This window comes from Hyperolius riggenbachi, chromosome 7 (assembly GCF_040937935.1).
Source record: "Hyperolius riggenbachi isolate aHypRig1 chromosome 7, aHypRig1.pri, whole genome shotgun sequence".
In the NCBI taxonomy this organism is placed as follows: domain Eukaryota; kingdom Metazoa; phylum Chordata; class Amphibia; order Anura; family Hyperoliidae; genus Hyperolius; species Hyperolius riggenbachi.
In genome coordinates this window covers 250,546,182-250,572,128 of record NC_090652.1, presented here as the reverse complement: position 1 = coordinate 250,572,128, position 25,947 = coordinate 250,546,182, and the positions used below count along the sequence as shown (strand labels likewise).

At 45.1% G+C, this 25,947-nt stretch overlaps 1 protein-coding gene across 7 annotated transcripts in view; it reads right to left on the bottom strand.

Annotated features, from left to right (window-relative positions):
• The window catches only part of RAPGEF4 (Rap guanine nucleotide exchange factor 4), a 467,459-nt gene that overhangs the window by 85,323 nt on the left and 356,189 nt on the right, over window positions 1-25,947 (bottom strand). For all 7 annotated transcript variants that reach the window (XM_068245487.1, XM_068245488.1, XM_068245485.1 and 4 more), the window contains one exon: window positions 120-270. In XM_068245487.1, the coding sequence (XP_068101588.1) occupies window positions 120-270 (151 nt within the window). The remainder of the gene's footprint in view (window positions 1-119; window positions 271-25,947) is intronic.

Below are 25,947 nucleotides of genomic sequence, written 5' to 3'. Positions count from 1 at the left end.
AAGATGAAAAATTATCTCCTAGGAGAAATATCAGGAGAAAAAGTGATTGCATATGGCCCCTAGTGTGATACGGAATTCCAGCAGCTAGACAATGATATTCTGTTAAGAAGACTACTTACTTCCAGGAATGCCGTAGCAATGTCATCCTCCCGTAATAAGTCTCCGTAGAGATTGGCCCACAGTAGCACCAGTCTGATTACTCTGCGCTTGTTGTTGATGGCATAATCCATTCTCTCTTGCTCTGTGCCCTGAGACGACTGGGCATGATAAGTTCACAGGAGTCAAGGAAATAACCAAAGACACAACTCATCATGCATTCAAATGAAAATAAAACAACATCACGATAGCCTGTTGTAACACCTGACAAAGAAAAGGAGATGATCCAGAATGTGTTGCATAAAATCTTTTTCCCTTGCTTTATAAGATTTAAATGATGGTGTAAAAAAACAATTACTGATGAGTATTTTCTTCCTGCCACAGCCCAGCCATTCTGTTTTCTGTACAGAAAAATCTATCGTCTTTATAATGTATTGCTTTTTAGGATATAAGAAAGTCAAGTCAGGATACCATGAGGTAAGGTAAGTGTGAAGGTCAGGAGAACTGAAAGGTGGAATAAGTATGAAGATCAGGTCAGGATAGAGGAATATGAGCAGGAAAGTCAGATAAGGTTACAGAAAGAAAAGTATAAAGGTCATGTCAAGTTAGAGTAGGGTCGGTGTGAAGGTCAGGCTATGGTAGGAGATAGTGGAGGTCAGTATAAGGGAAGATACGTGAGTAAGGCCAGGTCAGTGCTAAGGGAGGGTCAGTGGAAAAAGTCAGTTTAGTTTAGAGAGTATGAAAGTTAGGTCAGGTTCTAGAAAGAGGAGTAAGAAAGTAGGTTTAGGTGAAGGTAAGTAAGGAGGTCTAGGCTGGAAAGGGTTAGGAGAGGTTGGGTGTGAAAGTCAGATCAAAAGCATGAAGACGAGAAGAAGTGGAGTGCTCCAATGGTGTATTAACCTTTTTTTTTTCAATTTAAAACACAGTGGCCCATATGCAATTCACTTTTTCTCCTGAGTTTTCTCCTAGGTGATATTTTTTAACTTGTCAATAAAATGCCCTTTAAGCCACCAGAAAGCAAGAAAATACTCAAAATAAATTTAATAGTACTTTTTGGTTTATTTTTTGGTACTTTTTAATTGAAAAGTGCTGGAAGGTTATTTTAAAAAGAATATGAAAAAGTATCACCTAGGAGAAAACTCAGGTGAAAAAAGTGAATTGCATATGGCCCATTAAGTTGCACTTAAAGTTAGTCAAAGTAAAAAATCTGTATCGAGCCCGCCATTGCATCCCCAGTACTGGCAAAGCTGAGTGAGGACCTGCTGGCAGGCTTGATATGTGCTTTATACTTCAACTAGATGTAATTCCACTTTACTGTGTTTTAAATTGAATAAAAAGGTTAATGCACCATTGGAGCGCTCCTTCTTCTCATTCTACTGAGATCAATGAGATCACCCTTTACCTGGAGCAGCACCTTAGGCAGAAACCATCCACAGTGCCATATAGTGTCTAAAGGTAGCGCAGCATTTTTTCTCTCTGTTTAATGAGCATAAAGTCCAGATTAGGAGAGATTAAGTGCAAAGGTCAAGTCAGGTTAGGGTTAGAGGAAGATGAATGTAAAAGTCAAGTTGGGTTAGGGTTTGGAGAGTATGAAGATCCGGTCAGGTTAGATGATGATGAGAATGAATGTCAGACAAGCATGAATGAAAAAGTCAGGTCAGATTAGGTTTAGGTGAAGATGAGTGGAAATGTTAGGGAAAGGTAAATGTGAAGGTCAATTTAGGGATAAGAAAGAGTTAGTGTAAGGTGAACAGGGCGAGACTTGTCTTCATTATAGGTTAGAGTTTGCCATAAGTTTCAGGGTGAGGGAAAGTCAGAGTCATGTGAAAGGCTGGATAAGAGTTAGAAATTTGTCAGTGAAGGAAACTTCAGGTTACTTGGTGCTAATGTTTAGTGAAATGATTCAATCCATGGTAGGGAACGGTGAGTGAGCCTGGATAATGCTAAACACAGATCACAAATCAAGGTTAGTTCCAGGCTAAGATCAGGAGTAGGGTCAGGGTCAGCTGAGGAGGATTTGTTGGTTAGTCCAGTAACAGTTGTGAGAGCTGATAACCTAAACTGAGAGCTGAAAGTGCGAATATCCGCAGCAACATGTTTACCATCAAAATATGTGGCAAATCCTCTTCCACACTTAATGGTGGGGTATTAGACTGCAGACAGAAAAATGTCCTATTATGAAATAAAAAAATAAAATTCTATATATATATATATATATATATATATATATATATATATATATATTCCCCGTGTCCTCCTTTGTCTCTGAATCCGTGCTTTTTTTGCTACTGTGCATGTGCAGCACGGACAGCTGTTGGGACAGGAGGAGAATGGGGCCGGGCGGGCGTATGCACGGCCGGACATGTGTGCGTGCATGACGGGCGTTGTGCGCGCTTCCGCTGACATGCGCCCTGTGGCGGTTGCGGGAAGGGAGGGGGGTTGTGAGAGTGGCCTAGAGCCCGTTTTAAAACAGGCTTAGGTCTACTAGTATATATATACATATATAATTTATTATAAGCCTTTACAAACATAAACCTAAGGACTTTCCTAACACCGATCTGTAATTTGATATATAGGATTTTCTTGCTAACAGGTTTTAACATCTTCTTCCTTTTATCTAGATACGGCTTAGCCTTCTTTAACAATACAGTTAATTTGAGTTGATTTAAATTTAAAGAGCTTGCAGAAAGGGCTTGATCTTGTTCCAGTGTTTGGATAAACAAGAAATATTGAAGATGGAAAATTCTTTTTATTTTCTGCTTCTTGAGACCGTGAAGAGCATGAGTGCCACCTTGTGGCACAACTCTCACTTTTTCTCTAAATTGCTTCAAAAGACCGAATTCATAAATCAAGCATTCTTCACTATATCCAGAACAAAAAAACCCTTTCTAATTAAATAATGGAATCAGCATAAGCAGCCCTTTTACATGCAGACATCTGCTAACTGCTGTACTCATAGCCTGCATCTCTCTCTCTATTTTTATTACTTTATCAACAATGAAAAAATGTATACCGAAAGTAGTAAGCTTCACTAAACAAAATAATCTCTAATACAACCTCACTAAAATCACAACTAAATACCGGAGTATCATAAATTACCATGGGGCCGTGTTACAATGGGTGCTGTGTAAATCAGTCTTTGGAGAAATTAAAACACCACTATCATAAAAAATTGTAAAATTACAAGTGTGTGTAAACAAAGACACACATTTATCCCACAGAAAAATGCACCATAAATTATTTGTTCCCCATTTTCGACTACTTCATTGACTCATGGGGGATTCTCAGTATTTCTTTCATTCTTTACAGCACTCCCTGGAAAGGATCTAAACAAAGATGCAGACTGGCTTTCCCACTCTTTAGCACTCCTATTTGGTGATTGGACTGGACAATTGAGGTTCAGTAAGTGCCTTTAAAAATAAAGAAGACTCTGAGATTCCCCCATGGTTCAAAGCCATCAAGATTTGTCAGATATTTTAACAGGTTAAAGACGAGGCTAGTTGAAATCTACGCCCTGTTTTGATGCTGATGTGGCTGCCAGGGCTTCAGCTCATCGATGCCATACGTTCTAGTTGCTCTCGCTGCTGTCTTCCCACCACAGCTCAGTCTCTTTGCCGCCTCTTTATCGGCAGAGCCCTGTGAGCCAGTCAGGAGCTGATTTCATTGGCTCTTGACTGTCTATCAATGTAAGCTTGGAAGAACAAAGAGAAATCGAGAGCCCGATATGGTGTAGTATTGTTAAGTTGGTTGTGGTTAAAAGCAAAATATTTAGATATACTCACAAACATGGGTTACCCATAGGCAACCACTTCAAGTGCAGGTGGGGAGTATTAGAACCTGACCCCACACAGGTTTTTAAGATGTCGCTCTCTGTAGATAGGAAATGGGGTAGCACCCCTCCACCGAGGGTGGACTCAAGATTTCAGCAAGGCTTGGTGTACAGAGGCGCCAGAGTAGAATAAAAACGTTTAAAAACCGTCTAAAAGAGGTGGATGTTCAGGTGGACTTACCTCCCTCAAAAATATAAAACTCAATTGAGTCACAATATAGCAATACAAAAATATTTTATTGAACTCCACTTAGTGCAACGCGTTTCGCAGGTGTGACAGAGGAGCTCACTTCTGCATCTAGACCCATTGAGTTATACTCCTGTTTGCCTGATGAAGCAGGACCACACCTGCGAAACGCGTTGCACTAAGTGGAATTCCATAAAATATTTTTGTATTGCTATATTGTGACTCAATTGAGTTTTATATTTTTGAGGGAGGTAAGTCCACCTGAACATCCCCCTCTTTTAGACGGTTTTTTAAACGTTTTTATTCTACTCTGGCGCCTCTGTACACCAAGCCTTGCTGAAGTCTATCAATGTAAGCAACTCCCATTGGCTTACATTGATAGACATGGTCAGGAACCAATGAAAGCAGCTCCTGACCGTCTCACAGGAACTCTGCCGTCATAAAGACGGCAGAGTGGGTGGCTGAGGTTCCCAGCATGTGGCATGGACAGCAGGTGTGTGTGGCGGTTCATCTGTATTTTATTGTTTCTTGTACCAGTGGTCTCTAGTCCTTAAGGGGGCAGAGACCACTGGTACTTAAAGTGAACCTTAAGTCAGAAAAAAAAAAAAGAGTTTTACTCACCTGGAGCTTCTACCAGCCCCCTGCAGCAGTCCTGTGCCCTCGCAGCCACTCACTAATCCTCTGGTCCCCCGCTGCCAGCTAGTTTCGTTTTTGCCAACAGCCCCGTCAGGACTTGCCACAAGTAGCTTTTTCCGCATTCCCGACGGTAATTAGCGCTATTGCGGGTCGCAACGCGTACAAAAATATGCGTTGCCACATATCTATGCGTTCATAACACCCCGCAATAGTGCTAATTGCAGTCGGAAATGCGGAAAAAGCTACGCGTGGCCAGTCCTGACGGGCCTGTCGGCAAAAACGAAACTAGCTAGCAGCGGGGGACCAGAGGATTAGTGAGTGGCTGTGAGGGCACAGGACTGCTTCAGGGGGCTGGTAAAAGCCCCAGGTGAGTAAAACTCATTTTTTTCTGGCTTAAAGTGTAACTGTCGGGCATAAAATAAAAAATCAATTCTATATTTTTATCTGGTAAACAAGTAATAAGGATGCTAATCAGGCAATCCAAAAGTTAAAATCACTATTACTTTTCTTGTTTATAAATGATCATTCCCCAGTTTACCTGACTCTTATTTGGTACGTTGCCACACAAAGGAAGTTGCAGGGCATGCTGGGTTGTCCTTTTTTGCTTCTGTACATTAGTTAAGTCTGAGGAGAAATAAAGAAGAAAAAAAGACAACCCAGTATGCCCTGCAACTTACTTTGTGCGGCAACGTACCAAATAAGAGTCAGGTAAACTGGGGAATGTTCATTTATATACAAGAAAAGTAATAGAGATTTTAACTTTTGGATTGCCTGGTTACCATCCTTATTACTTGTTTACCAGATAAAAATAAAGAATTGATTTTTGATTTTATGCCCGACAGTTACACTTTAAGTGTCTCTTTAAGTGGTTAATAGCTGCTGTAAGTAACAGACACATTGGAAAAAGTAATTTATGGTGCATTTTACTCTAGAAAAAATGTACATCTTTTATGTATGAATTTACATTTTTTTTGGTGATGCTTTAATTACTTCATGCCATAGGCTGAAGGGTTAAAATGCACACACTTATGCAAACACGTGCATTTAGCAGATTGAATGTGTATATAAACGTCCCATTAGAGATGTAGCGAACGGTTCGCCGGCGAACGGTTCCAGGCGAACTTTGGGGGTTCGCGTCCGCCTGGACCAAGCGAACTTTTGCGGAGGTTCGATTCGCCCCATAATGCACTATGAGGGTCAACTTTGACCCTCTGCATCACAGTCAGCAGGCACATTGTAGCCATTCAGTCTACACTAAGCCCTGGAGCCCCCCCCCCCCCCTTATATAAGGCAGGTTTGCCGGCCAATACACCCACTCGTGTGCCTGCTAGAGACAGACTCTGCATCACAGTCAGCAGGCACATTGTAGCCATTCAGGCTACACTAAGCCCTGGAGCCCCCCCCCCTTATATAAGGCAGGTTTGCCGGCCAATACACCCACTCGTGTGCCTGCTAGAGACAGACTAGGGACAGCTGCTGCAGACTTGTTCTCCTAGGGAAAGATTAGTTAGGCTCTTGGCTTGCTCCTGGCTGATTGTTAGTGCTAAAATAGCACCCCTCAACAGCTCTTTTGAGAGATAATGTTTTCCAGATGTGTTTTTTTTGTGTGTTGCTCACTGACATACAGCCCTATCTGTTGCAGCTGGACCTTGGTAATTGTTATTACTGTGCCAGCCAGGCCCTGCCTAACTATCTATACTGGGACACCTACCTATGCCTACCTAACTACTGGGGCACCTACTTACCTATACGGGGACACCTACCTACCTACCTATACTAGGGGACCTACCTAAGCCTACCTACCTATACTGGATCTCCTACCTATGCCTAGCTAACTACTGTTTCTCCTACCTATGTCTAGCTAACTACTGAGACACCTACCTATGTCTACCTACCTATACTGGGACTCCTACCTATGCATAGCTAACTACTGGGACACCTACCTATGCCTACCTACCTATACTGGGTCTCCTACCTATGCCTAGCTAACTACTGGGTCTCCTGCCTATGTCTAGCTAACTACTGAGGCACCTACCTATGTCTACCTACCTATACTGGGGCTCATACCTATGCCTAGCTAACTACTGGGACACCTACCTATGCCTAACTACCTATACTGGGTCTCCTACCTATGCCTAGCTAACTACTGGGGCACCTACCTATGCCTACCTACCTATACTGGGACTCCTACCTATGCCTAGCTAACTACTGGGACACCTACCTATGCCTATCTACCTATACTGGGACTCCTACCTATGCCTACCTACCTATACTGGGACTCCTACCTATGCCTACCTACATACAAGAAGATAATAAGGTCGTTACTTCATTGTAGACAGACCAAATTTGATCAGCTAGACAGTCACTGTGGTTCTATCATTGAGCTACCACAGCCCGGCGACCATATGGGCTTGAAAACCGCCACGGCCTACACTCTCGCCATGGTGCGCACCAGTACAGCACGGCCGTCACTACGCAAACAGCTGTTTTCGGTGCGTTACACAGTGAGTTTGGTGCATGAGTGTGAAGCAGAACTCTAATTACACTCCCTGATTGATGTATACACATGCAAGAGGTTTTTAAAGAGAACCTGTACTGAATAAAATTATTTAAAATATACACATGAGGTAACTTCAAATGAACATTACATAGTTACCTTGCCATCAGTTCCTCTCAGAAGTTCACCATTTTCTTCTTACAGTGATCCCTTCCAGTTCTGACAACATTTTGTCACAACTGAAATATATCAGTTGCTGTCAGTTATATATCAGTTTCTGTCAGTTACAGCTGAAAAGAGAACTGATGTGTCCATGTTTTCCTATGGCTCAAGTGGGCGATGTTACAGTTTAACAGTGTGCTGACCAGGAAGCTGTTATGGGGTAATGGCCATTTTCAAAATGGAGGACGGAGAATTCCATTGATCCCAGTGGACAAACGGGACGCAGTAGAGGAAAAATAGACTGAGGAGTAGACTGCACAGGAGGTAAGTATGACTTGTGTTCGTTTATTTTGTCTTTTAATGTTCAGTTCAAGTTTTCTTTAAGCACTTTAGGCCTGCAATTTAGCATTCAATGTAATTTCTGCCCTTAAAACGCTGCTTTGGGTCACATCCAGATTTTTCCCCGGGACTTTGGGCATGTATCCCACTCCGCCATGCCCCCCTCCAGGTGTTAGACCCCTTGAAACATCTTTTCCATCACTTTTGTGGCCAGCATACATTTTTCTATTTTTCAAAGTTTGCATCCCCTTTGAAGTCTACTGCGGTTCGCAAACTTTTCCGCAAACCGAACCTTCCGCGAAGGTTCGCGAACGGGGTTCGCGAACTGAAAATCGGAGGTTCGCGACATCTCTACGTCCCATTTGCACCAATAGTTTTGTATTCATTGCAATAGTAGGGTTCCATAGAGTTATTATAACCCTTTACCATACTGAAAGGAATAATGAAAGAATGGACCATTATCTATACAAAGACTTCTCAATTTAAGTCTGGGTGTATTCCAGAAACATGCGTGTTAAGAAATGATGAACTTTTAACGTGCACCAACAGTATAACGAGTATATCACAGTGATCAACATTCTTTTCAATGCTACAATCAATTTCAATACAAAGACAAAAATACATACATGTGATTTAAATTTCCTATATTAAATTCTGATTGAAATGAATAGAAATGTCCATACTTTTCTTCCACATATACAGTAAGTGAATGATTAACCAATGATTGAAACAATGCAGGTTACATTACAAATCACATTACAGTATACCAAGAAGCCCTGTAATGTGCTGCTAGCACAGGTCCAAACCAAAGGTCAAATCTCTGGAGGACCAAATCTCCAGAGAATCTTTGTAGCATTCTAAATCTCATCAAATTACTAAATCTCAGTAAGTACCACATTTTCATTGAAACTCTGTAAAGTACAAATTCTCAGTGAATCTCTACAGAGTACCACATCTCAATGAATCTTATTATCAAATTTTAGTAAATGTCCATACACTCTTCAGTGAAAATTTGCGTTGGTGCATGCAGGCTGCTGCAGTTAACTCACCTTGGTTTCCACCTCTTCACAACCAGAAGGAGGAAGTGTCGTGTGTAAGGAGGAAGTATCAGGAGGATGTAAAGAGGCGTGGAGCACTGTGGCCAGATGCGGTGACTAAGGTGAGTTTATACCCACTGCTGTGGCCTGCTCACCTGCTCATCCTTATTGACCGAATTTGCTATTCTACATTCTTCAATACAGCCGAATGCAGTATGAAAAGGATAATTTGATGTTAAACTGAATTACATTTTTTTTCAAGCTATCTGATCACATTTTCCAGCCATCACATCCTCAAAACTGATTAACAATTGATCTTCAGTGCAGCAACTAGTGTTGAGCCGAAATTTTTGAAATTTCGCGTTACTATAATTACGCATGCAAAATTTGCTATTACGATGCGAAATTATGGTAGCCTAATTGCCATTAAAATCGTAATTGAAAATACCGTAAGCGTAATTTTCAACGCGTAATTTCGTGTTTCGTTCATAACGTAATTTCGCGTTAAACCATAACGTAATTTCACGTTAAACCATAACGTAATTTCGCATTTCTTCATAATTTTGCGAATTTCGTAATTACTTGTTAGCAGGGTTGCTCGCGAATTTTCGCCAAAGGCATTTTCGTCTGTATGGCGAATTTTGATGCGAAATATCACTACATGGCGAATTTTATATGCGAAATAGCATTCCGTAACGCGAAAACTACGTGAAAATTAACGCTTACAGTAATATAAACTATCGCGAAATTACGTTATGTAACTACGCTTACAAACGGTTGCATGCAAGGCAAACGTAATTTCGCGATACCCACTGTAATGCGAAAATTACGCTTACGCAGAATTTCGCGAAATCCTTCTTCATTACGATTATGTACTTACGGCCATAATCGTAATTACACTAATTACGCGAAATTTCGTGAAATCGTAATTAAGTCATTACGCTCATCTCTAGCAGCAAAAGATTTCAGGCAGATTCAATCAAAAGGTTCAAGTCTGGCAAAAATTTAATGTTTCCATCCAACTATGTATGGTCACCCTTAAAGGATGTACATTTCTGAGAGACAAGTACTTCATGACTTAGGGCCTGTTTCCACTCCACACGGATACTGGATGCAGAAAAACTGACTCCAATGAATGCCTATAGACCTGTTTCCACTGAACGCAATTTTTCTGATGCAGATATCCCATAGGCATTCATTGGAGTCAGTTTTCTGCACCCAGAATCCGCGTGTAGTGGAAACAGGCCCTTATACATTATTGCCTGTTCCCACCATGCAGCATCCTCACTACACTTGTGCAACTTGTGCTTTTAACTCATGTAAATCAAATAAAATGGTGTATCTGGCATATTTTCTCATTAAAAATGTGTGTAATACAGACTTAAACATTTCCTCTATTGGAACATCTATGGTATCATAATAAACTGTGTAGAAAGCAGTAAAATATTACAAGCTAATACAAAAGTATAAACAGTACAAACACACCACTAACACAATGATTTTGCTAAGTAAGTACGGTAAACAAACACAAACACCGAAAAACCTACATGGTATCATTATAAACTTGAGTAGAAAGCATTAAAATATTACAAGCTGCTACAACATAAAAACTACACACCAATATCAACACAATGATTTAACTAAATAAGTAAACAAAATAACCTTTTATATGGGGAGACATGATATTTTAATAAGCTGACTATATAGCATTCAGATATTAAAACATGTAAAATGCACAGATAACTTTAAAACATGTAAACACATACTGACAAATAGGCAAAGTCATAAAAATAGGATATGGTTGAGCTATAAGAAAAAAAATGTCAACAGCAATAAACATGTACAATACAAATTATAATAACAATAAACATAATAACAATCTGAAATGCCAAAAATAGCAATTATTACATGTATAATATTTTACATTAGAGTTTTCAGTTGTATCTATAATCATCTAAAATAACAATGGTAAATAATGTTTATTAAAACCCAATATTAAAAAACATAAAAATAGTGATTTAGCTATTGTATTTAATTTGACATAGTGCTGTCATCTAAAGGTAAAGTGTAATTAGTGGTTGGGAATGACATTACTGCCGTCAACATCAACAGCCATCATTATACACTGTCAGTTTAATGAAAAATGATGGGGTGGGGAATGGGATGACCATGGCTGCAAGACAAAACCAGATTTTGGCCTTCAAATGAAATATGGTGGAAAACACAGCGCAGCAGCAAATTAGGAGGAACTGGGACTAGGGGCAAATAATGAAACAGGAATATAGTCATAAATGCAGGCAAAAGTACTTATCAGTATATTCAGGCCTGAGTATTTTAGCCAAGGCTTTAGGGGAAAATAACAGTGGGCCACAGTAGACAAAGTCCAGGCAAATGTCAAAGAAGGCTAACGTAATGAAGAACGGAGGCGCCAACAGGATAAAATCAATTCTTAAAACTTTTAAAAGTGCTTAGGAGGCAGTGGTGGACTTACACACACCCCCCCCCCCCCCCCGCAAGCAGACACAGAAACTGTGTATTCAAAACAATCAAATTTATTGGTACACTCCAGGGATTTTTGCAACGCGTTTTGCAGGTATAGTCCCGCTTCCTCAGGCAATAAAAAATAGGAGTACACACAGTACAGTCTCAATTTGAGACTGTACACAGTTTTTGTGTCTGCTTGCAGGGGGTAAGTCCACCACTGCCTCCTAAGCAACTTTACAAGTTTTAACAATTGATTTTATCCTGTTGGCACCTCTGTTCTTCATTACGTTATAATAGATACCCACCCTTGGTGGAGGGGGATACCCCTTTCTTTCTCCTGTCTACAGAGAGCGACTTCTTAATCCTGCGTGAGGACAGGCTAACCACTGCCTGGACAGTGGTTACTTGGAGGTAACCCTGGTTTGTGAGTATATATTATACTAGTTTCATTTACCCAATTGTCAATACTTACTACACTATATTGGGCTCTTGGTTCTCATTTTACATATGTTAAAGAAGTCTGGTCATCAGCAACAAGATCAATCCAAGGATGGTAAGATACACTCACATGTGGTAAATGCTAAAAAAAAAAAGTAACCATAAGTTGAAGTTGTGACCTTCAAAGAAGCACTAATGAGATCAGATCTATGCAACAGCCCACCATGGTGTATGTAGGCTCAGTCATGCTCCCTCACATGGGCTCTGCTTTATGGGGAGTGAGTATTCACAAGTTTAAAGAGGAACTCCAGTGAAAATAATGTAATAAAAAAGTGCTTCATTTTTACAATAATTATGTATAAATGATTTAGTCAGTGTTTGCCCATTGTAAAATCTTTTAAATCCATGATTTACATTCCGACATTTATCACATGGTGAAATTTTTACTGCTGGAAGGTGATGTAGCTGCTGCTTGCTTTTTTGGCAGTTGGAAACAGCTGTAAACAGCTATTTCCCACAAGGTTCACAGACAGGAAACTGCCAGGAGTACCATGGTCCTCAGAGTTTCTTGCGGGAGGGGTTTCACCACAATATCAGCCATACAGAGCCCCCTGAAGATCCGTTTGTGAAATGAGAGATATATGGAGGCAGGCATATTTATTTAACTTTAAACAATACAAGTTCCTTGGCTGTCCTGGTGATCCACTGCCTCTGATACTTTTAGCCATACACCCTGAACAAGCATAGGTATGTTTCAGACAAAAATCTGACAAGATAAGCTGCATGCTTGTTTCAAGGTGTGTTTTTCAGACACTGCTAATGCATGAAACATCAGCAGGGCAGCCAGGCAACTGGTATTATTTAAAAGGAAATTAATCGAGCAGACTCCATATCCCTCTCACTTCAGGTTCCCTTTAATGTAGGCCCATCACAATTTGGACCAACATGTTTTTGATCCACATACATATATTCATATATCGTTTGACCCTGATAAAAGAAATCTCCCAAGATCTTTGTGGCAGGCATATTACCTCTAAGTCCAGGAAAAACAGGTATCTAAGGGAGATGCTCTTCTCTCTCTCCTGGTGTTGGGCTTGTACGGATGTATGGATGTATTTATCCAAATTACTGCATGGACACGAAACTCAAGCAAAGGCTTTGTTTTGGTCTGGTGTGCATTACTCTTAGGCCCGGTTCACATTAGCGGCTGCTATCCGGAATCGCCGTGCCGGAGCCGTGCCGGAGCCGGACCGCATGCGGACCGGACGAAACGGACGCACGGCATAGCAATGAAAGTCTATGCGACCGTTCACATGCGTCCGTTTCGTCCGGACCGGAGCCGGACCGTATCCGGACTCCGGCGTCCGTTCCAACATGCGCTATTTTTTGGTCCGGCTGGTCCGGCTGACGTATCCGGACCGGAGCCGGAATGTTGCATCCGGCCAATGGAAACCAATGAGAACCGGAGAGCGCACAACACACTGGCTATAAAAACCGGATGTTGTACCACACTTCCTATGCTGACTCTATGGTATGGTGGCCATTTTGGATGGGGACCACATGGCACCAGCGTTCACAGAGTGGAGCAGCAGTGACTTCATGCTGGAGCTCTTTGGCAGCAATATGGAGCAGGATCTGTCTGATAGCGAGGGGGTGAGGCCCTACACATCAGAAGACCTCATCCTACAGGTGCAGCAGGTACCAGCCCTGTGGGACAAGGGGGATGCGGACCACAGCAACATCAAAAAATGCAGAGGCCTGTGGAAAAAAATTGCCAAGCTGTATGTGGAGGACTTTGAGAACTTGAGCAAGAGACAGCAAGGCACAGAGGGTATGTTGACTAGAAGTTTTTGGGGGGGGCTTGTGGTTTAAGCTTGTGATGTATTCCACTTTTGCTATGGATTTGTGTCACCCACGTGTTGCCCACCCACCTGTTCCCCACCCACCTGTACCCCACCTGTGATGTATCCCACCCACCTGTACCCCACCTGTGATGTACCCCACCTGTGCTGTATCCCACCCACCTGTGATGTATCCCACCCACCTGTACCCCACCTGTGATGTATCCCACCCACCTGTACCCCACCTGTGATGTATCCCACCCACCTCTACCCCACCTGTGATGTATCCCACCTGTGATGTATCCCACCCACCTGTGCTGTATCCCACCCACCTGTGATGTATCCCACCCACCTGTACCCCACCTGTGATGTATCCCACCCACCTGTACCCCACCTGTGATGTATCCCACCCACCTCTACCCCACCTGTGATGTATCCCACCTGTGATGTATCCCACCCACCTGTACCCCACCTGTGCTGTATCCCACCCACCTGTGATGTATCACACCCACCTGTACCCCACCTGTGATGTATCCCACCTGTGATGTATCCCACCCACCAGTACCCCACCTGTGATGTATCCCACCCACCTGTACCCCACCTGTGATGTATCCCACCCACCTGTGATGTATCCCACCCACCTGTACCCCACCTGTGATGTATCCCACCCACCTGTACCCCACCTGTGATGTATCCCACCCACCTCTACCCCACCTGTGATGTATCCCACCTGTGATGTATCCCACCCACCTGTACCCCACCTGTGCTGTATCCCACCCACCTGTGATGTATCACACCCACCTGTACCCCACCTGTGATGTATCCCACCTGTGATGTATCCCACCCACCAGTACCCCACCTGTGATGTATCCCACCCACCTGTACCCCACCTGTGATGTATCCCACCTGTGATGTATCCCACCCACCTGTGATGTATCCCACCCACCTGTACCCCACCTGTGATGTATCCCACCCACCTGTACCCCACCTGTGATGTATCCCACCCACCTGTACCCCACCTGTGATGTATCCCACCCACCTGTGATGTATCCCACCCACCTGTACCCCACCTGTGATGTATCCCACCCACCTCTACCCCACCTGTGATGTATCCCACCTGTGATGTATCCCACCCACCTGTACCCCACCTGTGCTGTATCCCACCCACCTGTGATGTATCCCACCCACCTGTACCCCACCTGTGATGTATCCCACCTGTGATGTATCCCACCCACCAGTACCCCACCTGTGATGTATCCCACCCACCTGTACCCCACCTGTGATGTATCCCACCTGTGATGTATCCCACCCACCAGTACCCCACCTGTGATGTATCCCACCCACCTGTACCCCACCTGTGATGTATCCCACCTGTGATGTATCCCACCCACCTGTGATGTATCCCACCCACCTGTACCCCACCTGTGATGTATCCCACCCACCTGTACCCCACCTGTGATGTATCCCACCCACCTGTACCCCACCTGTGATGTATCCCACCCACCTGTACCCCACCTGTGATGTATCCCACCCACCTGTGATGTATCCCACCCACCTGTACCCCACCTGTGATGTATCCCACCCACCTGTACCCCACCTGTGATGTATCCCACCCACCTGTGATGTATCCCACCCACCTGCGATGTACCCCACCTGTGCACATAAAACATACACAATGACCAATTATTATACATCAATTTATTGTAAAAATTATACATTTAAAATCACTCAAAAACTTGAAACTCCAAAATAAACACATTTCAACAAAACATATTAAAAACCAAACATTCACCCTCGTCCTGGTGGTGTGGTAAAATAAAGTCTCAGTTGGTCCCTGTTCCGCAGTGACACTACCCTTGGCCTGGTTGCATACCTCCGCAGGGGCATTAGTGGAAGCACATTCGGGGGTTCCGGAGTCTCTCTTTCCTCCTGCCGCACAAAGTTGTGGAGGATGCATGCTGCCTTCACCACGACAACTGCGTTTGCCGGTTTCAGCAGCATGGGCGTGTGGAACACCCTCCACTTTGACACCAGGATCCCAAATGTGCACTCCACCATTCTCCTTGCACGGCTCAACCGAGCATTGAAGTGTAGCTGGCTGGCATCAAGTCCCCTGTCTGGGTACGGACGCATTACATGGTCGGACAGGGCGAAGGCCTCGTCCCCCACAAACACATAGGGGTAGGCCGGTGCCCTTGTCCCAGGCCAGGGTCTGTCACGGGGGAGACGCAGTCTGCCTTCCTCCATCAGCCGGCAAAGGGTCGTACGCTGGAAAATTCCAGAGTCATTGGAACTACCGTACGACCCCACATCCACGTACACAAACTTGTAGTCCGCATCTGCCACTGCCATTAGAACAATGCTGAAGTATTTTTTATAGTTGAAATAATGGCTGCCACTCCCCAAGGGTTTCTGAATCCGGATGTGTTTCCCATCCAGTGCGCCAACACAATTAGGAAACTTGCACTCGGTCCAGAAGCCCTGGGCGATCTCCTCCCATTTCGTGGTGTCCGGCACAGGCATGTATCTGGCCCTCAGTCGCGTCCAAAGGATCCTCGAAGTCCTCACGACGATGCCTGCCACCGTGCTCTTCCCAATACGAAATGTGACATGTAGCGATGTATATGTTTGTCCAGTTGTGATGTACCTACAAGAGAAATAATCGAAATCAATTTTTCATGTCGTTACAGGAGAAAGGTTCAAGACAAGGTGGCGTAATATACGGGATGCATACGTGAAATGGCTACGGAAGAAAAAACTTGCCGAACGAAGTGGCAGTGGCGGGGGAAGGCGACAAAAAGACTACCAATTTGCCAAGCAATTGTCTTTCATCAATGCAAGCCTGGAACCTAAACTGTAAGTACCACTACTGTGGGCAGGAACTGAGAGCTCATTTACCATGACTTCGGCCATGTATTGCTATGGCCTCAATTCCCATGGCTAGCGAACTTTTCTCACAAGCTTTATCAAATGTTGGGTAGAAACGGTTGATAAAGTGATTGCTAGTGTTTGCTAGCTCTGTGAATTGACGCCACATGCTGTTTGGCACACCAATAAATATTGTTTTTATCTACAGGACTGAAGACAATTTGGAGCAAGAGGAACCGACCCAGGAGGCACGGTTCAGCAGTGAGGAGAGCTTGGTGGATGATGACGTCGCCGATGTAACCTATTGCCCCGAGGAGAGGAGTAGGAGGAGGGAGTCCTTAATCCCAACTCTCTCCTTTGATGATGACTTGGCAGAAGAGAGCTTGGATGTTGAGGTTGCAGGACCGAGTGTGGAAGAAGCTGAACCTCCACAATCGACCGCTATGGAAGCTCCAGGGGAACAAGAACAAAGTGAGGAGCACCGAGAGACTGCAGCACAACCAGCGCGCAGGGCAACCCCGACACAGGCCAGAGGACGGGAAGATGCTGCCACACCACCAGTGAGGACCACCACACCAGTGAGGCGTCGAGGTACCCTCCCCCCAACAAGGAGAGAGACAGAGTCCGAGATGTCCGGGGCTGTCTCCGGACTTCTCGGGATTCTTCAGAGCCACCAAACTCTCATAACCCGGCAGTTGCAAGATGAGGACAGGGGCCATATCATGGAGCAGTACAAGTCCCACATCACTTCACTGCAATGTGAGCTCGACGCTGTACATGGGCACTACAGGGACGAGCTTAAAATGATGCATGAGATGCACAGAGGAGAAATCGACCAACTGCGTGCGCAGCATCATCAGTCGGTGGGCCAGCTGCAGAACATGATGCAGCAAATGCATCAACAAAGCAAGGAACTACTGAAATTGCAGGCACACCCGTGTTTTCACACTGTGATGTCTCTAATACCATATCTGGAAAAGGTGCCTTCCCAAAACCTGATGGCGTGCCATTCCAATTTGCTGGAGGTGATTAAACAGCACATGGACACGCCATTATTGCAACCACCAATTTTTAGACCCCCACAACCAACAGCGGTGCCCACCTGGCAATCATCACAGATGTACACCGGCTACAGAGGTAGTCAATATGGGCCACCGCTGTCAGGGTCCAGCTCATCCACGACCAGCACCCAAGAGAGTCCAGATTTCCAGGCAGCAACTCCCACCTTTTCGAGTAGTGGTGCCGATACAATTTGAAAAAAAAAGTCAAATTGTTCCTGGACATGCTCCTCTGAATACCTCCGATCCTCGGAGGAAGGATACCATCACAGGGCTTTTTAACTTTTGGTTTTGCTGGACTTGAACTTTAGGGCCTGGTGTCCCCGAAAGACACTACCTGGGTCACAACCTTGTGCCTGTTGCACTGCACCTGTAGTCCTGCACCTGTGCCTTTGATTCCTCTTGTTCCTTACTTTGTTGATCCTAATCACTTGCACAAGACCCTTGGAGCCATGGGTGAAGGACACCTTCACTGGTCGGTGAGAGGCCTAGCCTTTTCACTGACCTGTGTCCTTCATCCATGGCTCAGAGGGTCCTGTGCCAGTGGTTAGGTTTTTGAAGCACTAATAATTTAGGGCCTGGTGTCCCCGAAAGACACTACCTGGGTCACAACCTTGTGCCTGTTGCACTGCACCTGTAGTCCTGCTCCTCTGCCATCGGTTCCTCTTGCTCCTCACTTTGTTCTTGTTCCTAACCACGTGCACAAGACCCTTGGAGCCATGGATGAAGGACACCTTGACTGGTCGGTGAGAGGCCTAGCCTTTTCACTGACCTGTGTCCTTCATCCATGGCTCAGAGGGTCATGTGCCAGTGGTTAGGTTTTTGAAGCACTTCAATTTTAGGGCCTGGTGTCCCCGAAAGACACTACCTTGGTCACAACCTTGTGCCTGTTGCACTGCACCTGTAGTCATGCACCTCTGCCATCGGTTCCTCTTGCTCCTCACTTTGTTCTTGTTCCTAACCACTTGCACAAGACCCTTTGAACCATGGATGAAGGACACCTTGACTGGTCGGTGAGAGGCCTAGCCTTTTCACTGACCTGTGTCCTTCATCCATGGCTCAGAGGGTCCTGTGCCAGTGGTTAGGTTTTTAAAGCACTTCAATTTTAGGGCCTGGTGTCCCCGAAAGACACTACCTGGGTCACAACCTTGTGCCTGTTGCACTGCACCTGTAGTCCTGCTCCTCTGCCATCGGTTCCTCTTGCTCCTCACTTTGTTCTTGTTCCTAACCACTTGCACAAGACCCTTGGAGCCATGGATGAAGGACACCTTGACTGGTCGGTGAGAGGCCTAGCCTTTTCACTGACCTGTGTCCTTCATCCATGGCTCAGAGGGTCATGTGCCAGTGGTTAGGTTTTTGAAGCACTTCAATTTTAGGGCCTGGTGTCCCCGAAAGACACTACCTTGGTCACAACCTTGTGCCTGTTGCACTGCACCTGTAGTCATGCACCTCTGCCATCGGTTCCTCTTGCTCCTCACTTTTTTCTTGTTCCTAACCACTTGCACAAGACCCTTGAAACCATGGATGAAGGACACCTACACTGGTCGGTGAGAGGCCTAGCCTTTTCACTGACCTGTGTCCTTCATCCATGGCTCAGAGGGTCATGTGCCAGTGGTTAGGTTTTTAAAGCACTTCAATTTTAGGGCCTGGTGTCCCCGAAAGACACTACCTGGGTCACAACCTTGTGCCTGTTGCACTGCACCTGTAGTCATGCACCTCTGCCATCGGTTCCTCTTGCTCCTCACTTTTTTCTTGTTCCTAACCACTTGCACAAGACCCTTGAAACCATGGATGAAGGACACCTTGACTGGTCGGTGAGAGGCCTAGCCTTTTCACTGACCTGTGTCCTTCATCCATGGCTCAGAGGGTCATGTGCCAGTGGTTAGGTTTTTGAAGCACTTCAATTTTAGGGCCTGGTGTCCCCGAAAGACACTACCTGGGTCACAACCTTGTGCCTGTTGCACTGCACCTGTAGTCATGCACCTCTGCCATCGGTTCCTCTTGCTCCTCACTTTGTTCTTGTTCCTAACCACTTGCACAAGACCCTTTGAACCATGGATGAAGGACACCTTGACTGGTCGGTGAGAGGCCTAGCCTTTTCACTGACCTGTGTCCTTCATCCATGGCTCAGAGGGTCATGTGCCAGTGGTTAGGTTTTTGAAGCACTTCAATTTTAGGGCCTGGTGTCCCCGAAAGACACTACCTGGGTCACAACCTTGTGCCTGTTGCACTGCATCTGTAGTCATGCACCTCTGCCATCGGTTCCTCTTGCTCCTCACTTTTTTCTTGTTCCTAACCACTTGCACAAGACCCTTGAAACCATGGATGAAGGACACCTACACTGGTCGGTGAGAGGCCTAGCCTTTTCACTGACCTGTGTCCTTCATCCATGGCTCAGAGGGTCCTGTGCCAGGGGTTAGGCTTTTGAAGCACTTCAATTTATTAGGGCCTGGTGTCCCCGAAAGACACTACCTGGGTCACAACCTTGTGCCTGTTGCACTGCACCTGTAGTCCTGCTCCTCTGCCATCGGTTCCTCTTGCTCCTCACTTTGTTCTTGTTCCTAACCACTTGCACAAGACCCTTGGAGCCATGGATGAAGGACACCTTGACTGGTCGGTGAGAGGCCTAGCCTTTTCACTGACCTGTGTCCTTCATCCATGGCTCAGAGGGTCATGTGCCAGTGGTTAGGTTTTTGAAGCACTTCAATTTTAGGGCCTGGTGTCCCCGAAAGACACTACCTTGGTCACAACCTTGTGCCTGTTGCACTGCACCTGTAGTCATGCACCTCTGCCATCGGTTCCTCTTGCTCCTCACTTTTTTCTTGTTCCTAACCACTTGCACAAGACCCTTGAAACCATGGATGAAGGACACCTACACTGGTCGGTGAGAGGCCTAGCCTTTTCACTGACCTGTGTCCTTCATCCATGGCTCAGAGGGTCATGTGCCAGTGGTTAGGTTTTTAAAGCACTTCAATTTTAGGGCCTGGTGTCCCCGAAAGACACTACCTGGGTCACAACCTTGTGCCTGTTGCACTGCACCTGTAGTCATGCACCTCTGCCATCGGTTCCTCTTGCTCCTCACTTTTTTCTTGTTCCTAACCACTTGCACAAGACCCTTGAAACCATGGATGAAGGACACCTTGACTGGTCGGTGAGAGGCCTAGCCTTTTCACTGACCTGTGTCCTTCATCCATGGCTCAGAGGGTCATGTGCCAGTGGTTAGGTTTTTGAAGCACTTCAATTTTAGGGCCTGGTGTCCCCGAAAGACACTACCTGGGTCACAACCTTGTGCCTGTTGCACTGCACCTGTAGTCATGCACCTCTGCCATCGGTTCCTCTTGCTCCTCACTTTGTTCTTGTTCCTAACCACTTGCACAAGACCCTTTGAACCATGGATGAAGGACACCTTGACTGGTCGGTGAGAGGCCTAGCCTTTTCACTGACCTGTGTCCTTCATCCATGGCTCAGAGGGTCATGTGCCAGTGGTTAGGTTTTTGAAGCACTTCAATTTTAGGGCCTGGTGTCCCCGAAAGACACTACCTGGGTCACAACCTTGTGCCTGTTGCACTGCACCTGTAGTCATGCACCTCTGCCATCGGTTCCTCTTGCTCCTCACTTTTTTCTTGTTCCTAACCACTTGCACAAGACCCTTGAAACCATGGATGAAGGACACCTACACTGGTCAGTGAGAGGCCTAGCCTTTTCACTGACCTGTGTCCTTCATCCATGGCTCAGAGGGTCCTGTGCCAGTGGTTAGGTTTTTGAAGCACTTCAATTTATTAGGGCCTGGTGTCCCCGAAAGACACTTGGGCAGCTATGCCCTACAACTCTTCCAGCACAAAGTTGGTGGTTGGTGTTCCTTAAAACTGACCGGGCTATACCATAGATATGTTATTTTTTTGTCTTCCATGTTGGAAGAATGTTTCCATGTTGGAAAGTGGTTGTTTTTGCAATAAAAAAATTTGTTTTTACATACCTCAGTGTGATGAGTAGTTGTTCTTGTGGTGTGACTGCTCTCCTGAACGTGGTATCCTTCTTCCTAAGGTCATCCTTCACCATCTCCAAAAGGGTATCAAACCTGTCAGGAGATGGAAAGGAAGAAGCTGTAAAGTATGTTGTGGGACAAGGTGTTGGGTGGAGGATGGGGGAGGTGTGTTTACAGAGGTTTGGGAGTGTTGTGGAGGGTGGGGGTGTACTGTATAGCTAGGTATACAGGGGTGTGGGGGTCAGGGTGGTGTGTTTAGCTAGGTATACAGGGATGAGGTGTTGTGGGGGTGAGGGTGGGGTGTTTAGGAATGGTGGGGGTTGGTGTATTTAGGCCTATATACTTACAGGGGAATAGACATCCGAGTGTAGCTGTAGAACTTCTGTGGGTGTCGTCTGAGGTCCCGGTAGAGGGCCTGGAACTCTCCCTTCCTCTGCCTCCTGGCTAGTAGAGGGTGCACCCACCATCTCCTGCGAGGAGCACGCCTTCTCCCCACATAGTAGTAGGTAAACAACAGGAAGGAGAGAATTCCCAGGTAATAAGCGTAAAAAATGACTGGATCCATGGTCCCAACTGCTGTCTCTGTATCCAAGGATGGTCTCCACACGTCCAGCTGTCTCCAACAATGACCCCAGAGCTTCTGCTGACCTCCCAGAACCCCAGGTATTTATACAGGTTGTTATCTCTTTAAGAATCCGGATCCGGACCGGAACCGTGTTCATACCGCACGGAAACCGTATGCAACCGGACCGGATCCGGACCGGATCCGGACAGGAACCGTACGGTTCAGGTCCGATCCGGCTCCGGTGCGGTCCGGACATCCGGTGCGGTTTTTGCAAAACCGCAAGTGTGAACGGGGCCTTATAAATCCAATAATTGAGATCACTTGCCCAGTGTCTCCTAAGCCTAAAGAACATTGTACAGCAAGGCAGAACATTGTCTGGTGTGGCAGAAGAACTAACTGAGCCCCAGAATTCATAACATGTTACCAGATAGAAGAGCTGGATACTGGCTCCAACCATTTCAAAGACTTTATTTTTGATCCTCAACACATCAATCCACTACAGACTCTGGGGGTGAAAGAGGTCAGCTTGACAGACATTTCATGGATATTCCCCACTTCATCAGAGGGAAATAACTGTATAAGCCACTGACAAAGTGGTGAATATCCCTGAAACGGCTGTCAGGCCCACCTACCACACAGTTGTGTCTATAATGTCTTTATGTGCTGAGAATCGAAAATGATGTCTTTAAAACGATTGGATTGAGTGCCCGGCTCTTCTATCTGGTAACTGTAACATCCCCTATGATGGCGGCTGTGGGTACGCAGGGTACCTCTGCAGCCGCCTTTGTTCTCGGTACTGAGGCCTCATCCCTTCCACTGGCGTCTAGCATGCCAGGGATGGGACTGTCAGTTGGTCATAGGGTCGCTGTCTCACGCGGGCGCGCGCAGAGACAGGACCTTTATGCTGGAAGAAGGCGCGTCAGCTGACCTGCCGTTCGGCTGACGTTAGGAGAGACTCACGGCGCCCGGATTGGCTGATTGGCAGGGGCATGGCTGTGGGCTCTCCTCGCTGCTTCATAAGCGTTCTCCGCTCACTTGCAAACTGTCTGCTGTTGCGAATACGTCAGTGTTAGCGCTCAGACCTTAGACTAGTTCCGGTGTGTTTTGATCTGGGAGGAAACCAGGGATTTCACACAAGACTAGGATTATTGCCTTATTGTATTATTGATATTCTGTGTACTACTCTGGCTTATCTCTAACTGCCCATCTGATCTAAGTTGCCGAACCTCTGCCTGAATCATTACTATTCTCTTGCCTTCTGATTTTGTACTGTACCAGCCTGTCTGTTGCTGAACCTTGCCTGTCTGACCCTTCTACTCTCCAGTGAGCCCTTGTCACTGGAGAGGTGCTCTGATAGTACCCACCAGCCCCTCTGGTGAGGTCTAGCTAAACTATCTAGTTACTATTGTTGGTAGTACCCTCCAGCTCCTCTGGTGGGGTCCAGCTACTATTTAGTTACTGTTGCAGATAGCGCTCACCAGCCCCTCTGGTGTAGGCTCCTAGCTACCCAGCTTCTATCTTGGCTAGTACCCTCCAGCTCCTCTGGTGGGGCCTAGCACAGATTGGTTGCAGATAGTACCCACCAGCTCCACTGGTAAGGTTTAGTCAAACTATCTGCCATTTCCTCTGGTAGTTCTCTCCAGTCCCACTGGTGAGATCTACCCTCTTCTGTTGCACCAAACACTATTGTCACTACATCTCTGCTTTCTATGCTTGCATTATTGGTGATACTGCAGATCACCACATAATCAGGTATAGAGTCTGCATTATTGGTGATTCTGCAGATCACACAATAATCAGACGTCTGTGTTGCTACACCAATACGTTATACAATTGTTACAGTAACATTTTGAATTTTGCTGATATACACAATGCTGGACTGACCGATCCCTGTGTATGGTTGTCAATAGCATTGTGTGTCGACCACTCTTTTACCTTATAGAATTGATAACGTACTGTACATATTCATTTCTTAAGTGCTGTATTTCAGCTGGTGGCTTCAAAAACAACTCCTGTGCATAGTTTATGTCGCAAGTTACTTTATAAAACAAAGCATCATCTCTTAATGTTGTTGCAATTTTCGTTGGTTACCTCTCAGAGGCAAATCTAGATTTTCATGTTCCCGCAACTGGTTTTTCTGTGTTCAAAATTTTCACAGCTAATATAAACAACACTGACTTATTTTACTCTTCTTAATCCTTTCCTGGGGCTGAAATATTCATTGTATGTCTCATGGCATGCATTAACTCCACACAACACAAACAAATCATGTGCTGTGGTTAATTAGCTGATAAACCACATTGTTCCAAATCAGTGATTTCAGCAGATAAGATTATTGTACCAGAACTGCACTGAAACACATTATATATTTGTCTGTTTCAAACATTGTGACAAAGGGCCAGAGCAGCGCGCAAAAGTTGTTGTTCACGGCAGGAATACAACAGCACTGACTCACCTTTTCTCCCTCAACTTCTAGATATGAACATGCCAATTTCAGACAAGGCCAGCTTCTTCTACCAATCTATAACTGGAGACGCTAGGTTAACTGGCCTTCTCTCAAACAAGCATTTACTGTACGTTAGAGATAATGGGTTGTGACTCAACTGAGGACAAAAACTAATGCAAATAGTTCAGTGATCCTTGAAAGCTCAGCAAAAAAATGCCAGCGCAACTGAATCCAGATTCAGCTGATGGCAAAATGTATGTGATACATATAGAATTGCTGACTATATCAAAACTAGGAAATTATTAGATATATGGCACTAAAAGCACATCTCCAGCTAAAGAATCTGAGACGGGGATGTGTTTTAACCTCTGTCAAGTTTTTACTGCTGTTTCCCTACTGGTGTACTTAGAAATGACAGGGTGCACATAGACCCCAGGAAAACTCCCCCTAAACTAAAGATGGACTTTCTCTCAAAGAAATTGTTTCCCTTCAATAAAACAATATATATACAATCTTACAAGAAGACAGGCATCCAGAACCAACTGCCTCATTATAGACATATCTCCCCCGGGACAGGCATTTGTGTGGCCTATGACTTTAGTTTAGCCTGTCTGTGTCCCTATTCGGGTAAATTCCCCCTATTCCTGATGAGTACCAGAGATCTATAATGAATTCTGATGAACAACACCAGCAAAAACCTGACAGAGGTTCTGTCCCTAGATCAGTCTACAATTTTTTACATTTTTTTACACAAGTGTGTCTATCACATAAACCTTTTTGTTTGCTATTGAGGCTTTAAAATGTGCACTGCAGACCCTCAGGCAGTTTCAAGCCTTCCAACTGTTCTGTGATGTCAAAGAAGGATATCTGGCCAAAAGAAACACCTCTGACAAACCTCCAGTTTCATGCATGTGCCAACAACTGTTAATATACCGTGAGCTACAGTCCAGCTGTAATATGTCAGACAGGTGCCTGGAATGGGAGATGGTTGCAGATACCTTCCACTTTGGGAAATAGCAGCTGTGGGTGATAAGACATGATGAGCAGTACTGAACTAGTCAGTACTACCAGAAGTTACTATTACAGAAAAAATAATACTATTGTTTGATTTAAGTAAAATCTGATTACACAAGAGGGACACAGCCCTACTACAAAGAATCACTGTCCATACAGATCTTGCTTTTACTGATGGCTAACCCAGTACAACACTCTACTGCTCAGGGGCGTAGCAATAGGGGTTGAAGAGGTAGCCACTGCATCGGGGCCCTTGGGCCAGAGGGGCCCTGAAGGGCCCTCCCTCAACTACAGTATTAGCTCTCTATTGGTCCTGTGCTCATAATAATCACTTCTATAGATACTTTGAGTAGTGGTAATTATTAACAAACTGTCCCATCCCCTTCTTGCACCTCAAACACTGCAGTTGCCATTGGCAGGTTTTGGTGCGCTGTATCATTTGCTATAAATAGAGTGCTTGGGGGG